The following is a 15,863-nucleotide window of genomic DNA, read 5'->3' as shown; positions in this document are numbered from 1 at the left end:
AACAATATTATTCATAGGCTCGGACCTGCCATACTCATCAACAGCAGCTCCCTTTCCATCTTCGTACAAAAGTTGAACGCTCATTATGACAAGAGGTTCCAGTGTAATTGTGGCAAAAGAAGAATGTATTTTATTTAAATAAATATCTTTTTTTAAAAAACGACATTCTTGTATGAAAAACTGACAAAATATGGCTTTCAAAACCGACAATAGTATCGTTGGTGCAACAAAGACAGAGGATGTGGTTATCTTCCCAAGTTTTTTCAGTTGGCTAATGAACTGCAAGTAAAAAGAAATCCTCGCCCCTCATGTCTTCAATCATAAAAAGCTTGAGCGCGGCCTTCAAGGTATAAAGGGAATATAATGAAAATTTTATTTAATTATATATAACACTGAAAATAAAGCGCGTCGCGGAGGGTTTTAACCACATCCATTGTCTTCGTTTCGCCAACGTTGCTATTGTTGTGATTGTTCAGTTTATGTTACTGAGCTTTTGTTATTGATATGCAGACACTACTTATTGACCCTTATTCAACGTAGAATACGACAGGAGGCGGTAAAGACCCTTTCGTGCCACACTTTATTTTCAGATACTATATAATAAAGGCCGTTTTAGTTCCTATTTTTCTAGACCCTTGAACGCCGTCAACTCATTCTTTCTGCTTATTTTGAGTAGAAATGAACAGCGAGGAAAGCCAGCTGAAGGTTAATAGTTAGGTGGCCATCTCATCTTCATCTTCCGCTTCGGCAACTGTGTGATTGGAAGTCTGAAGTATGGATCAGAACAATGTAAATTACGAGAGAAGTATAAGCAACGAGTCTCTATATAATCTCTTTACAAAGATCAAAATGAAAGCTCATTAAACAAATAGCATCATTTTATATGAAAACAGAACTAGTACATGAATTAATCACAATCAATAAGAATTGAGCATATTGCGTTATATAACATGTGTTGTTGTCAATCTCTTTGTACTGTTCATTCTTAGAATATAGATTTATTAGTAATCTCATACGACAAATAGTATAAATAGAAATACTCTCAGCACTTCCTTAAGCCAGATCTTCTTTCGGCATAATTAAAGTTCTCTAATAAAGAAGGATTTTAATTTATATCGTTTGCCTTTTTGAACCTACCATCGTGTTTGATCACTGACTATCTTCATATTGCTTGATCTGTATATTTACTTTCAGCCTGATTACAGCCAGAATGCACTATCTTGCCCTGTTTCCTATTCTATTAGTTTCTCTTCAATTTTGATAGTTGTTAGTTATTGATTCTTACAAGCACCGAAAATACCACAATAAAGCCAGTTTAACTGATGAAATCGGCAAAACAGTTTACTTGCATGGCAAAACGAAGAAACCTCAGCTGCTCGATCCATAATTTCAAATAGAGAATAGTATGAAAGTTTTGTTTCAGATAGTATATCTTTACTCTTGTTATTTAGAGGTATGCCCACAGCTGCATTTGACCATATCTCAAAATAAACTGCTATTTGCTCATCTGGGTTAAAAGTCTGAATTTAAATCTCGTGGGGCCATGGGAAAGGCACATTCAAAAACAGCAAGTGGACCCTGATATTAGGTTTGGATCGTGTACAAGCATAATTAAGCAAGAAAACCCGACAAGATAACTTACGGAATCTACCGAAATAATCAAAAAAAGAAGGAAGAAAGGAGTGATAACTTGGATTGAAAAAGGATGCTGTTTTATAAGCAGATAGGTACACGCTTTAATCATGGTCGACATATTAGCGCTTTTTTGGAAAGGTTTACTATTTGCTTTATAAACTATACACACACTCATTCTTTGACTTGCGCATTAGTAAATGGTTCAAAGGATGCTTCTATTCTTTGGGCTGAGAAATCGTTCTTTATCAAAGCAATCACTGCCAAAAAGGTCTATTGCGCAACTTACACCAAATACTCCTCTTATAGTGCTTAATATGTTTGTAGAATAAAGTTTAGCATAAACCTAAAAGCTGAGAGTATCATATTTTTAACAGATGACGTTTTAAACTGTCCCCTTATGTATGAAGCTCAAGTGTGATGATTGTGTGTAAACAGATGGTTATGAGGTCAAATATTTAATAGATCACCATTGAGAATTTTACGTTTACTCAAATAGGATCAATCAAGAGATGACTGCCTGATTATTCATCTTTATTCAACTTTTAGAGCCATTTTTTGTTTCTTGGTTGTACTTTAATGGATAAATAATTCGTAATGGTGCATGGTTCCTTAAAGTGGGCCTAAGTTTGTATTGCATTCTGCTTACTATCACAAACAGCTGGAATTCACGCAAAAGTGGCAATGATTCACTAAGAGAAAGCAATATTAAAGAATAAATGGCAACTTTATTAAATCAGTGGTTTTATAAACATACAAGCACATCTTTGATGCCACAGAGCCATTCGAATTCCTTTTCTTTTTTTTTATGCCTCATAGAAAATTCAAAAGAATTACTCAAACTTAATCTGATGCGTGCCCTTCCATTCAAATAGGCTTGACCTACCAAGGTCAGCAATGCCAATATAGACTAAAACGATAATATTCAAATTCAGATAAACACCATTTTTCAATCCTTGATGAGCTCATTTTGTTTTACTTGTTTTAACCTCTTTTAGCTTAATCACTAAATTAGTTAAAATACCTATTGATCGGAGCCATTTTGGTACTTCCTTAATTGTCGTGATAGGAAATGATGATAAGCTTTTTGCAGAATATATCAGTTATTACTCCGACTAATACAATGGATTAAGGCTCATATCGATTGGACAGAGATACGTCATAGCAGGATGTGGCATATCAATAACAATATTAAGGGGAACTCTGCCTATATATCAAAACATGAATACACAAAACAGGAAGCTGAGATAAAGTATAAATAGCGCTGTATTTTATTCTCTTTTTCTTTACTTCTTCAAATAAAAACAAATTAAAATAATGATTGCTGCTATTCCTCGCTCTGCTTCTATTGTCCTTGTTCCTGTTACTTCCTTTGCTGGTTATGCCACCTACGTTAGATCTACTTCAAAGCCTTCCGAAGCTCATATCGAATACATGAAAAGCCATACGTCACTTGATGAAGCACTCCAAAAGAAATGGAAGAAAGTCAATAATGGCCTTGGTCTTGTTGACGTCGGTCGTTCTGGTGGAGGTCTTTAAACGCAGCTATATACCTTATACAACATTGATCCATTGACATAACACATCCATTCTCATATTTATTCTCCGGCTGGGCCAACTTCATTTATGAATAAACGATATATCATATACACTTGAAAACTTTTGTTTGCTTTATGCATAAGATTAGTACATAATGTAAGGAGCAGCACATTGAAATAGAATAGACCATAATTACATTATGTATTTGTAAAAAGAAAACATGTATTTCCAAATGGAACTTGTATGTTTAGTGTGTAATATAAACCAGTTACAGCATACTCTTAGCCACTCTTAAAAATATATTTTCCTCTCCTTTAATGACAACCTTAATCCCTTCTTTATTTTGCTGGCATAGTGAACACATACATACAGGTAAGAACTTCTCCTTTAAATACAGGTTAGATTTTTTGTATTGCTAATGAACTAATACAGAAATAGGTTTCTGGTATGGCCAAACTACGTTTAAATTCTTCAACATATTCTAATTGAGATGGTTTATCGTAGAGACCTAGCTGTGGCCCAATAGTAGGTAGCATGCTTTTTAAGACATCTTCCCAAATCCAATGCATGTTCTTTTTTCTACTTTCTTCAGTGGCTAACATTAAATAAACAAATATGCATTAGCGACTTCTACTTAGAAAAAAGAAAAAAAAAGGAAAGCAAAGAGGTTTACATAAATCAGTTATTATATAGTCTACTTGAACTATTTTGGCATTGTTAATCACAGAAACAATCTTCTTCAGCTCAGTGGCTATGCAGGCGTTTTGTCCCCTTGACCTGCAAGCTGCATGAACTATAGAAGAGGTCAATATAATGATGTACAAATGATTTAGAATATATTACTTGAAGCTAAAAACGCTTGTACCATGACATTTCCTGTCAACTAAGATACGTCTGTTACTAGTCATCCTACTATATTCAACATCATATTACTTTATGGTCTATCTCTAGCAGTTGTATCATTCTTCCTGGTTTAGTGACACGCAGCAATTCCCTAATGGCAATCGGCCATTCTTCCTCACGAAGCGCCAATACAAGTAATCTCATATGCACAAAGTCAAATGAGTTGTCAGGATATGGGAGACCCTTTGCAACATTTCCATAATTAAAGGTAAACTGACTGGAGCTGATAGTCCCCTGGGTAAAGTCAACAATATCACATCCATGGTAGGAACAGTTGGGGTAATCTTTAATCATGTCCTGTGGAAAAAATGTATCATTATGTCACAAAGATTGTAAAGGTTAACTTTCTTCCTTACCATGATCCAAATGCCTGACCCGCATCCAACGTCAAGAATAGAGATATCCTTTTTAAAATTAAGGGTTTCCCCAATGCTCTTGAGGAAGTTTCTATCAATCATAATTAAAAGGACAATATTTCAATAGGTTCAATTGCAATTTACCCTTCAAAAATACCCTTTATAACATAGTGTTGCTACTTCAAGATAAGCTTCCTTGCTTCTGCATAAAATAAAAAGGACTGATCTCCTACCCTTATCAATCTATTCTTCTCTTCTTTATCCTTTGGTAGCCAGTAGGTTGAATCTTTATCATTGTGAAATTCCCTCTTAGACAAGAGCATAGTTGCATCATCTGCTTCAACAACAGTAGAATGGGACATTGATGCTTATTTGTGTTTTATACTTTTTAATAAAGTTAAAATTAGAAAGAAAAAAAAAAAAGAGAAAAAGGAGAAACAAAGGTCGTCTTTCTTTTTTTTTTTTAAACGAGCTCTTTTGTTTATCATTGAGTGCTTTACTATGCAAAGCCCTTGCAGCGTCCCTGTATGCTTTGCGTTATACTCTATTTTACATGAATTGCCGAATATGCGCAAAAGATTAAAGTCATTGAAGCTTTTCAAGCAGTTTATTCTAGTCTTGTAAAAATTCATTGACAATGGAATCAAAATAAACGTCAAGGTTCAATTCGTTCCTCACTTTCTTTCTTTTGTTATCATCGTAACTCAGTTTTCTTTTTTGGACTTGTTCTACGCGAGCTTGAGTCCTTTTATAACACAAGTTTCTTGATAATGATGTACTAGGCTTCATTGACATGTTGACCCCTCTCACAAAATCTGTACTCGCCAGAACCATGTCAAGGATATCCTGATGAAGCTTAACACAAGGAGGAGACTGCTGCTGGTGTCTTTTCTCATCTGTTTTCGTAAATCCTAGCTTTATCAAGTACATGTCGGCCACTTGCCCTGTCACGGATGTGCCTGTCAAATCAATGTAGCATAGTGATGCCATCTTGCCGATATGTTTTAATGATTTATCTGTTATGGATGGAATATCGGACAAAGAGATCTCTTCAAGCGCTGGTAGTCCTTTGTATATCGCCATCGCTGATAGGTCAGATACAGCACTATCTGACAAGAGCCTTGCGCCGCGAAGGTTTAGTACTGAAAGATGCTTAAATCCGTTGATCAAGGATATATGCTTGTCTTGAATATCAGTGTAACTCATGTCTAATCGCGTAACAAACATCGGAAAGTGCTGTGAGATAAATCCGAGTACGACTGCACTGGAGCCAGCCAGTTTAAAGTAAGAAAATTGAATACTTGTCCATTCGGATGGAGTATGCCTCAGTAGGTATTGACCATAGGTCTTACCAAAGATAGATAAGGTGGTTTTTTCAAGCTGTTTTTTTGATTGGAATATGCCGTGAATTATGTCAGATGCAAATGGTTGAAAGGGAACATGATCTAGTGCTGTCAGTGATTCGTTGTGGTTTACAATGTACTCAAGACATATGGTATATAATGATCGGATGTGAGATTTAGAGTTTTCCATAGCAAATGTTGACAAAGAATGAGAAAGAGAGACATGGTAATAGACTTCCTAAGCCACGCACCATTTTCAGTAACTTTGATTTAAAGAATCTTCATTCCAAATGGTGTAAAAATATATCAAGTATTGATGCCATGTCTTCAAAATGAAAAAAGGGGAAAGTACTAGTGTTGTGAGGCATGTCCGTGCAACAAGTTTAGACTTGCAAAGTTATTCTAAAAGGTACATACAAGGATGTTTTAATTCATTTAGACTTTCTCATTTCTGCGCCAAGGACAAGGTATATCACCATTTAATACAAGTATAGCTCTGAAATTCATAAAGCTCATGGTTAAATCATTAGGGAAGTCAGGTCTATTGTCTGTATGTCACTTAGTTGGTAACTTCATGAGCTTCTTAGAGGAACAATATCGGACCGGACTCGTTTTACCTGTCCGGGCGGGAATTGTTTTTGTTATTCACCACACAGTGGGGGAGACAGCAAAGAACGAGAGGGAGAGAGGGAGAGAATAGAGACGAAGAGGGCGAGACAGAATTTGTGTGTCCCACCCCTCTCTATCCAAAGGTATGCATCCATCCATCCATCCGCCAGACATATAGCATCACTCATCGACATTATTACATATAGTACCAATATGGAAGCTGTCCAAACCTTTGGTCGTAAGGTAATGACAGACAGATAGATACTATTATACACCCACCCAGCTATACACACAAAAGCAACAATGACAGAAAGAAAGATATTAAATGAATATTATATAGAAAACCGCCACTGCTGTTGCTCACTGCAAGCGTGGACGTGGTCTCATTCGTATTAACGGTTCTCCCCTTGAGCTTCTTGAACCTGAGATCTTAAAGTTCAAGGTTTACGAAGTCATCCTTCTCTTGGGTGAAGAACGTTTCGCCAACGTTGACATCAGAATCCGTACCCACGGTGGTGGTCACGTTTCTCAAGTTTATGCTATCCGTCAAGCTCTTGCTAAGGCTATTGTTGCCTTCTACCAAAAGTACGTTGATGAAGCTGCCAAGAAGGAAATCAAGGAGATCCTCGTTCAATATGACCGTACTCTTCTTGTTGCCGATCCTCGTCGTTGTGAACCCAAGAAGGTAAAGGGTAAACAAACGAAAAATACCTTACTCACATCGTCTATAGTTTGCCGGTCCTGGTGCCCGTGCCCGTTACCAAAAGTCTTACCGTTAAGACAGCATCATTTGTTTTGTGTTTGGGAAAATGGATTGTTTTACAACAGCTGTTATTTTATCCTTTTAGACAATAAAAAAAGCAATGATGTATTGAGGCCAAAAACAGTAGTATCAACAGTTGCTTGGAAATGGATATCAAGGGGACTGTATGACTTGAAACTGTTTCAAACAGAGACTGAGATGTCAGAATGAACATACAGACAGGGAATTGATCCAAAACGCCCATTATATGCATAGATTCCTTTAATCATAGACAACAGTAGAATAGAGAGAAAAAGAAAGAGAGCATTTATGACAGTGGTTTCATAAACATTCTAAACCAAATTTGATACACTCCATATATCTGCTCTTAACAGCAAACACAATGATTCTGATTTTATAATACAACACTCTTTGATACACTTGCAAGTTCTGTAAGTTTAGTCTTGTTTGTACTAGTGACCATGTAGCACATAGAGATCTAACAGTCTGCTTAAAGCCAAGTATGAAAGCTAATGCAGTCTTTTATGAGTAATGTGCCTGAGATGTGTGTTTGGATACGACGCGTCTGGTCAAAATACTGAATATAATAAAACTTTCAAGGAAAAATAAAGGTTAATAAAAGAATAGGAACTATGAATCTGAGTTTACAAGAAAGGCTCGTGGCTGGCTAGGTTACATAACAAAATAGCATCATTTATAGTTCACCATACGCCACTTGTTCAAAATGTAAGAAAAGGAAAGCTTTTATATACACCTTATCACGTCTTTATTTCTGGTTTAGTGGAAGCTATCATCTCAGTAAATTGGTAGGCATCATCTTCTAATCTACTGTAGATCTAATCACTCAAGATATAAGACCAATGTAACTCACATCTATAGCATGCTGCTCCATGGGCATCCCACATAATAAGTTTTCCTTTTTCAGCAAATTAATATGACCAAAACATTGCTATGGCTTGTATAAGTGCGTCGTTCCTCAGTTAAGGGAAAATGCGTCCGTAACAAATTAGCGTCGCAAGGGTATTATTAATCACGTCATAGATTACCAATGAATAATTGTTATTTGCTGACTATCTTTGACAGAACTGGTCCAACCACGTCTATTATATATTAAGATACGTAAAATGAACTTAATTTTGTGATTATTAGTAAAGAAAGAAGAGAGCAAAGGAAGGGAAAAGGGGGACATTTATTTTACATAAAAAATTAGACGAATCAAAGTCTGTACCTAAAAGGAGGCCTAGATGACATTTCGTGACTGCAATATGTTTTGTAACAAATTATTCTGAGCTTTAATATGCTGCGATGACGAAACCATAATTTTTGATTTTTTTTTTTGTGAAAGAAAGAAAAAGAAAAACCACAGTTTAATCTTATTGAATTAATTAGAACAATGTCTACTGTAAGTATACACTTCCTCTCTTTCTTTATTTCTTGCTAGCTTTTGCTCTCTCTTTTTTACACCCTTTACACCCTTTCTTTTCTCTCCTCTTTACAAGAGTTCAGCGTGAATAGAAGGCACTCTCTTGTATTAGAGATGATGAATATAAAAACTTTTTCTTGCTAATTCTTTATCTTTTTATTCTGTAGGAACGCGATAATAATGTTTACATGGCTAAGCTCGCCGAGCAAGCCGAGCGTTATGACGGTAAAATTATAGAAGAGAGATGTTAAGGGAAAGCTTTTTCTAATTCCATACAAAAATAGAAATGGTCCAGTTCACCAAGGAAGTGGCCAAGGTAAGAAAGTCAGCTGACAAACGTCAAACAGTTGTGACTCATCTTTATCCATAGATGGGCAATGAACTTAGTGTTGAAGAACGTAACCTCTTGTCTGTTGCCTACAAGAACGTTATTGGTTCTCGTCGTGCTTCCTGGAGAATTGTCTCTTCTATTGAACAAAAGGAAGAAAGTAAGGGTAACACCGAGCAAGTCAGCAAGATCAAAGCTTACCGCCAAAAGATTGAGAATGAACTCAGAGATGTCTGTAACGATATCTTGTCTGTCTTGAACGAAAACTTGATTCCCGTTGCTCAAGGTGGCGAATCCAAGGTCTTTTACTACAAGATGAAGGGTGACTACTACCGTTACCTTGCTGAATTCTTGACAGGTGAAGCCCGCAAAGAAGCTGCTACTGAAGCCCATGAAGCCTACAAGAGTGCTACTGATATCGCGCAAACTGAATTAGCACCCACTCAACCTATCCGCTTAGGTTTGGCTTTGAACTTCTCTGTCTTTTACTATGAAATTCTCAACTCTCCCGACCGTGCCTGTCACTTGGCCAAGCAAGCTTTTGATGATGCCATTGCAGAACTTGATACCCTCTCGGAAGAATCATACAAGGACTCTACTCTTATCATGCAATTGTTAAGAGACAACTTAACATTATGGACTTCTGACTTACAAGACGGTAAGAAGTTCTTTTGTGTGTGCGTGTTCTTGTGCAATACTAACTATTTATTATAGAATCTGATAAGCCTGAAGCCAAGGCTGAGGAGCCCGAAGAATCAAAGTAAAGAAGATGGTTGTAAGAGAAGTATAAAGATAAGCTTGTATTCTGATTTTTTTCTTTTAAATAAACGAGAGAACCATAAAGGAAAATCTTTGGATTTTGTTTATTAAGTCTTGTTTTTCTTTTTACTCTCATGTCTTTTTTTCCAATGAGTCAAGATGCTCAAATATTAACAGATAATCCTGATTGTTTACAAGACAATTATGTTGATTTCAATCAAAAGCAAATCTTGGAATCTGCTACACCTGACTTGTCACAAGAAGCGTCGGCCAAAAAGCCAACCCTGAAATGGGCACATCCTCGGTTTACCCTAAGTTCCTTTCAGCTTTATGAGACAAAGACTGTAAGTAACACACCCTTTTCTTATCACTTGGCAAATAAACAACATATATTGACACTCCCTTTTTTTATACTTACAGAGATATTATGTCGTGGGCACCAATCAGGCCAAGCAGCGTTACCGAGTATTACAGATTGACCGAACGAACCCTAATGAGCTGACAGTGATTGAGGATGACGTACTTTATACAGAGCAAGAAAAGACACGGCTCTTAAAAATGATTGAGGACGGAAACCTCTCAGTTGGAGGTCTACAGCTTTCGACTATGGAAATATATGGCGTCATTGGCTTTATCAGGTTTACACAAGGATGGTACATTATCTTTATTACCAAACGAAGACAGGTGGCTGTACTCGGAGGTCATTATATTTACCATATCGACAAGACTCGTCTTGTGCCTATAGGTCCACAGGTCAAGTTGGATAAGAATTCAGACGAGGCTCGATATATCACAACATTTCAAAATATTGATTTGGCTAAAAACTTTTACTTTTCATACACATATGACCTTACCAACTCACTTCAAAACAACTTAACTCAGCCGCCGTTGGATACCAGTGGGACAAAAAAGTCTCAAGGGTTGCAGCTCAACGATATGTTTGTTTGGAATCATTATCTATTGAGTTCTGGATTTAAAAACCTAAATAGTAAATCAGGCTGGATTCTACCATTGATCTATGGTTTTGTGGATCAAGCAAGTAAGTTTAGAATGTGTATATCTGCAGATTCTCTCATGTATTATAGAAATATCTGTATTTGGAAGAAATATACTGGTTACGTTGATTGCTAGACGATCAAGGTATTTTGCTGGTGCCAGATTTTTGAAGCGAGGTGTGAATGACAAGGTACATGTGCACATACTTTTTTCCACTGTTTTTATATTGACTAAAAATAATAGGGCTTTGTAGCCAATGATGTAGAGACCGAGCAGATAGTAACAGATATGGTAACCACATCATTTCATTCAACGGATTGTCTATTTGGAAACACTCGCTATACATCCTATGTTCAACACAGAGGCTCTATTCCCTTGATTTGGTCGCAAGACACAACCAATATGTCACCTAAGCCTCCTATTGAATGTAAGTTATGTAGATTTATATGTACATATAGAATGATCATTTAGCCCCAATTATATCACTACAGTGAACGTAGTTGATCCTTTCTTTTCTGCTGCAGCTCTGCATTTCGAAAATTTATTTCAAAGATATGGTGCGCCGTGTATAGTGCTGAATCTGATCAAAGTAAATTAAACACATAGGCTTTAGCCATCAAGACTAATCTTCATATATTTGTGGTAATTATAGCAAAAGGAAAAAACAAAAAGAGAGTCTATTCTTGGAAAAGAGTTTGCAGAAGCGATAGCATATCTTAATCAATTTTTGCCAAAAGATAAACAAATAAGATACATAGCCTGGGACATGTCTAGAGCGTCAAAAAGGTAAAAAATAACATTGATATCAAAGACAAGGAGGGTTGTTCAACTATATCATATTAGTCATGATCAAGACGTCATTGGCTATTTGGAGAAAATAGCTGAAGAAGTCATGCAATCAACTAGCTTTTTTAGAAGTGGCATCAATACAGATTACAAGAAGTAATTTTTATATTTACTTATCTAATCCTTCTCTTCGATTACTAACTACACTTAGAAAAAAAATATATAGGCAAAATGGAGTACTGCGAACAAACTGTATTGACTGCTTGGACAGAACAAATGCAGCACAGTTCTTAATGGGAAAATGTGCTCTTGGATACCAACTGTATGCATTAGGCGTCATTGCGTCTCCAAAGGTCGATTTTGATTCAGATGCTGTCAATATCTTTACAGAAATGTATCATGATCATGGCGATACTATCGCTCTTCAGTATGGTGGATCTCATCTTGTCAATACGATGGAGACATATAGAAAAATCAATCAATGGACAAGTCATCCCAGAGACATGATTGAGTCCATTAGACGATACTACGCCAATGCATTTTCAGGCAACGCTTTCACACAGCAGAAAAAACAACTTGATATCTAACCCCTTTCTTTCTTAGACGCCGACAAACAGGATGCGATCAACCTGTTTCTTGGTAATTTTGTAACCAAAGATGGGCAACCTATGCTTTGGGAGCTGAGTTCAGACTATCATTTACATAATCAGCATCCACTCAAAAAGGCCTCAAGGCGAGAGTAAGATTGCGTCATTTTATAAAAAGATATACTAAAGACTCTCTTAAAAAGTTATCGTAACTGGTATAACAAGAAAGTTCTAGAGACAAAACACTATGATCAAGATCCAGAATTGTTTAGGATACCCATTGAATTTCGTATACCAGCGACTGATCCAGACGAAAGCGATCTTTACCAAGGATATTGGGTTGAGTATTATAATCATAAGGAATACACTAGCTTGGAAAAGCTGTTTACATACAATATGAATGGCACATTGAAGTATCGACCACTCAAGCTTATTGCAAACTCAAATGAGTCAAGAGAGTATGTATCTCCTCTTTTTTCATCTTTACTAATAGCTGAACGTTATGTATAGACTGACCAAAGCCGAAGCATCAGAAATGAGTCCATTCACGGTTAGGTCCATGAGCAAGAGTACATCTACTGCCAACAATAAAGTATTAAAAGAACAAAAGGCAGATGTGGACGAAGAGAAAAAGAACGAGAAAGATAAGCAGCCTGCTTGGACTATCGAAGGCATGGTTCAACGTAGCCTCGAACCCAGCATTACTCACAGTGAACTAAAGGAATATAAAAGGTAAGCAATTTAGTCTCTTTCTTTCTTTAGTTGGATTATAACCAAAATCTTTTTAGATACGCTCAACAATTTAAAAACACTGAAAAATTAACAGCAAGCTACGGTAATCAAGTCAGTGGCTCCAACTTTGAGCATTTTCCAGAATTCCAACAATATCAAAATTATGTTCAAAAGAATTTACTGAGTGAACACCGAACGATGTTAAAGGCATCCAGTATAGATGAGCAAGTCTATAATACATATGTAGATATACCCAGACGAACAGCCTCTATTCAAGTGAGCAGAGAATGGAGTAGTAATGCTAGAAAAAGATATGAGGGATATGCTATCTATTTGCGAAGTGGAAGATATCCATCTCAAAATCAGATATACCAACGAAGACAGAGCAGCAGTGGCATATTGCAGCTTGATGATAAATTTAAACCTCAGTAGCGTCCTTATCTGAGTTGCGGATCTCTCTGTATCTTTAAACAAAAAGCTCCCTTCCCTTTTTATAAAAATAAAAACATGGTCTTTGAGCAACTTGAGTTGTAAGATATATATATATATATATACAATAATTGTATATTCAACATCAATGCTAAAAAGAAAATGATATAGACGAATAACAGACGATGTTTATCATTTTACACCTTTATATGAACCTGCCAAAACTACTACTTCTTCCTTAAACTCAATAGACACTTTAACCGTCTATAGAGATTCAGGACAGTTGCAGCTGAATGGTGACTAAATCTTTGTCTTTTTATTTATTTATAACTCATCGATAAATATATACATATACAAATATATAGCACCTCCTATTCGAAATGCCAGCATTCAAAAACAATTTATCGTCTATGGAATCCTTGGTTTCATTGAGTTGCTAGCTGGTAATATTTAGGACGATAAAAATGATGAATACATGACATCTTATAATTTATAGGTGAATACATGATCGTCATTACCGGTTGTCAAAAGATAGGCACACTTTTACTAAACAATGAAATTTTTCAAGCGACCAGCTTCCAAATTCTACCAATCTCGCGCAATGCGAGCATCTTGTCAGATAGACAACTAGAGGATGAGCAAAGATACATTCATTTATTGGAGAGTCACTTGAAGGGCAATGGATTCTATTTTTCTTACAAGTATAATATCACCCTCTCTATTCAAAAGCAAGTAGAGCTTGTAGCAAATGGGTGTAACGATTGGAGAAAGGTAAAATATAGAAGGAAAATGAATAAAAGCTCATTCTATATATGTAGGCGGATACACGATTCTTTTGGAATAGACACTTGTGCAGTAAATTGATCAATGCTAGTCAAAAAATGAAGGCTGGACTGGATGTAAGTTGATTGACCCATAAAATTCATATAGCTCATATCATTTAGTTTGACTCTTTTGTCTTGCCAGTGATACAAGGATGTAAAGTTAAAGACGTATAGTTAGTATCTTGTTATATTCATCCCTTCTCTTCCTAGTTATTTCTATAAACCCATCAGTTATTAGTGGTAGATCAGTGACCTTTGCTCTGATCAGCAGACGAAGCCAAGAGCGTGCTGGAACGCGCTATTTTTCAAGAGGACTTGATCAGGAAGGCCATGCGTCCAACTTTGTAGAGACAGAGCAGCTTTTACTATGTGACTCGCCTGGATCATTGGTACAAACTAATTCCGCTTGCTTATCGCATATACAAACTCGAGGTTCAGTACCAGCTGTCTGGCGCCAGGTGCCCAACACGCGATACACGCCTCAACTTTGGGTACAATCGAATCTTGCTGATGAGAAAGTGCTCGACGCATCCAGGACCCACTTTGAGCAGCAGGTTAAGCATTATGGTCCACAGATTTTGATCAACTTGGTAAACAGAAAGGGCTATGAAGTCCCTGTGGGAGAAGTGTTTGCTAGGATCATTGAGGAGCTGAATGACCCGAATCTGAAATACGTACACTTTGATTTTCATTATGAATGTAGAAAGATGCGTTGGCATCGAGTACAGCTGTTGATTGATGAGCTAGAACAGGATTTAAGCCAACAGGGGTAAGAAAATAGTGATGTGTATATACACGCGAGATAGGAACTTATGGAGTATGTTAGATTTTGCTTATGTGACATGCCATATCCATCAGGACCAGTACTAAGACAGAAACAAACATCAGTGATAAGAACAAACTGTATGGATTGTCTCGATAGGACAAATGTAGTTCAAAGCACCATTGGGAGATGGGTATTGAATAAGCAGCTGAGAGAAGTAAAGATATTGCAGTCAACTGAGGTGATTGAAAATGACGAACAGTTTATGACTATCTTCAAGAACGGTAAGTCGAGAATGTTTGTTCTTTATACGATTTTAAAACCTGTTTAATATCCAAAAGTATGGGCAGATAATGCAGACGCACTTAGCTTATCCTACTCGGGGTCAGGCGCCCTAAAGACAGATTTTACTAGGTATGGGGATATCAGTAACCAAGTTTAGCGAGATTCTTATGCTTTACTCTTTTAGAACTGGAAAGAGGACATACATCGGAGCGATGAATGATCTTTTTAATTCAATCATTCGTTATGTGAAGAATAACTATATGGATGGATCGAGACAAGACGGTATAGACTTGATACTTGGCAAATACAAGGTCATTCCTGCTCTTTCCAGCCGTGATCAATTCATAAGCCCTTTTCAAACACAGATTCTGCCTCTCTACGTAAAGTTTATACCTACTTATCTGCTTCTATCACTGATCCTCTTCAATCTTGTACTATTTTCGCCCAATGCCTTTGGCATAAACTCTTCTCTTGCACACATTACTTTGCTATCATTTTTATTTGCCGTTATTTTGGCTTCATGGTCATATATTCTGCAAAATGGTACAGAGTTTGTAGATTGGCCAAAGCTTATACCTTTATCGCTTCCAAGAGTAGAAGACAGACCGCTGGAAGTGACTAACACGCAGGATTATGTCTTTACGAAATATGCGCCAAGACGAAGCAGCACAGTAGTACTCAATGAAATAGAACAAGGTTATGAACTTCCAATACTTAAAAAGACAACATAAGCAATAAATAAAGTAGATCATTCTGTGAAGTACAGTGCGTCTGCTCTCAATTGTGCTCTTTTTTTTTTTTTTTTT

The 15,863-nt window shown here is 36.6% G+C and overlaps 8 protein-coding genes across 8 annotated transcripts; 6 read left to right on the top strand and 2 right to left on the bottom strand.

The window, feature by feature from the left end:
* Positions 1 to 2,949: 2,949 nt before the first annotated feature.
* RHIMIDRAFT_234564 (uncharacterized protein) lies at positions 2,950 to 3,466 on the top strand (the record flags this gene model as incomplete). The annotated part of the gene is made up of 2 exons (XM_023608184.1): positions 2,950 to 3,163; positions 3,423 to 3,466. 2 exons carry the CDS (start codon positions 2,950 to 2,952, stop codon positions 3,464 to 3,466), a joined length of 258 nt encoding a protein of 85 aa, XP_023468909.1.
* RHIMIDRAFT_85743 (S-adenosyl-L-methionine-dependent methyltransferase) lies at positions 3,466 to 4,841 on the bottom strand. Its single transcript, XM_023615794.1, has 7 exons — positions 4,664 to 4,841; positions 4,575 to 4,606; positions 4,431 to 4,521; positions 4,105 to 4,371; positions 4,015 to 4,054; positions 3,845 to 3,964; positions 3,466 to 3,757 (listed from the first exon to the last, which is right to left on the bottom strand). Coding segments are annotated over exons 1-7 (681 nt in total). The 5' UTR covers positions 4,793 to 4,841; the 3' UTR covers positions 3,466 to 3,755.
* Positions 4,842 to 5,042: 201 nt separating this feature from the next.
* Positions 5,043 to 6,119, bottom strand: RHIMIDRAFT_302583 (uncharacterized protein; the record flags this gene model as incomplete). The annotated part of the gene is made up of 1 exon (XM_023614391.1): positions 5,043 to 6,119. The coding sequence occupies exon 1, from the start codon at positions 5,961 to 5,963 to the stop codon at positions 5,043 to 5,045; it is 921 nt and encodes a 306-aa protein (XP_023468907.1). The 5' UTR covers positions 5,964 to 6,119.
* A 312-nt stretch (positions 6,120 to 6,431) lies between these two features.
* On the top strand, positions 6,432 to 7,190 carry RHIMIDRAFT_85712 (40S ribosomal protein S16). The gene is made up of 3 exons (XM_023615793.1): positions 6,432 to 6,625; positions 6,723 to 7,067; positions 7,114 to 7,190. The coding sequence occupies exons 1-3, from the start codon at positions 6,596 to 6,598 to the stop codon at positions 7,159 to 7,161; spliced, it is 423 nt and encodes a 140-aa protein (XP_023468906.1). The 5' UTR covers positions 6,432 to 6,595; the 3' UTR covers positions 7,162 to 7,190.
* Positions 7,191 to 8,756: 1,566 nt separating this feature from the next.
* Positions 8,757 to 9,660, top strand: RHIMIDRAFT_286631 (14-3-3 protein; the record flags this gene model as incomplete). The annotated part of the gene is made up of 4 exons (XM_023613401.1): positions 8,757 to 8,793; positions 8,853 to 8,884; positions 8,939 to 9,554; positions 9,611 to 9,660. 4 exons carry the CDS (start codon positions 8,757 to 8,759, stop codon positions 9,658 to 9,660), a joined length of 735 nt encoding a protein of 244 aa, XP_023468905.1.
* A 144-nt stretch (positions 9,661 to 9,804) lies between these two features.
* RHIMIDRAFT_234559 (uncharacterized protein) lies at positions 9,805 to 12,024 on the top strand (the record flags this gene model as incomplete). Its single annotated transcript, XM_023608183.1, has 8 exons — positions 9,805 to 9,999; positions 10,076 to 10,694; positions 10,741 to 10,841; positions 10,895 to 11,078; positions 11,143 to 11,240; positions 11,304 to 11,437; positions 11,495 to 11,593; positions 11,664 to 12,024. The coding sequence occupies 8 exons, from the start codon at positions 9,805 to 9,807 to the stop codon at positions 12,022 to 12,024; spliced, it is 1,791 nt and encodes a 596-aa protein (XP_023468904.1).
* An 81-nt stretch (positions 12,025 to 12,105) lies between these two features.
* On the top strand, positions 12,106 to 13,188 carry RHIMIDRAFT_234558 (uncharacterized protein; the record flags this gene model as incomplete). The annotated part of the gene is made up of 4 exons (XM_023608182.1): positions 12,106 to 12,176; positions 12,228 to 12,482; positions 12,535 to 12,756; positions 12,813 to 13,188. The coding sequence occupies 4 exons, from the start codon at positions 12,106 to 12,108 to the stop codon at positions 13,186 to 13,188; spliced, it is 924 nt and encodes a 307-aa protein (XP_023468903.1).
* A 442-nt stretch (positions 13,189 to 13,630) lies between these two features.
* Positions 13,631 to 15,843, top strand: RHIMIDRAFT_271688 (uncharacterized protein). Its single transcript, XM_023612268.1, has 7 exons — positions 13,631 to 13,956; positions 14,004 to 14,084; positions 14,130 to 14,163; positions 14,220 to 14,778; positions 14,836 to 15,056; positions 15,114 to 15,186; positions 15,242 to 15,843. The coding sequence occupies exons 1-7, from the start codon at positions 13,690 to 13,692 to the stop codon at positions 15,786 to 15,788; spliced, it is 1,782 nt and encodes a 593-aa protein (XP_023468902.1). The 5' UTR covers positions 13,631 to 13,689; the 3' UTR covers positions 15,789 to 15,843.
* The last annotated feature ends 20 nt before the right edge of the window (positions 15,844 to 15,863 follow it).

This window comes from Rhizopus microsporus (genome assembly GCF_002708625.1).
Source record: "Rhizopus microsporus ATCC 52813 unplaced genomic scaffold scaffold_3, whole genome shotgun sequence".
Taxonomy (NCBI): domain Eukaryota; kingdom Fungi; phylum Mucoromycota; class Mucoromycetes; order Mucorales; family Rhizopodaceae; genus Rhizopus; species Rhizopus microsporus.
The sequence above is the reverse complement of the archived record's forward strand: the minus strand, read 5'-3'. Positions and strand labels throughout refer to the sequence as shown.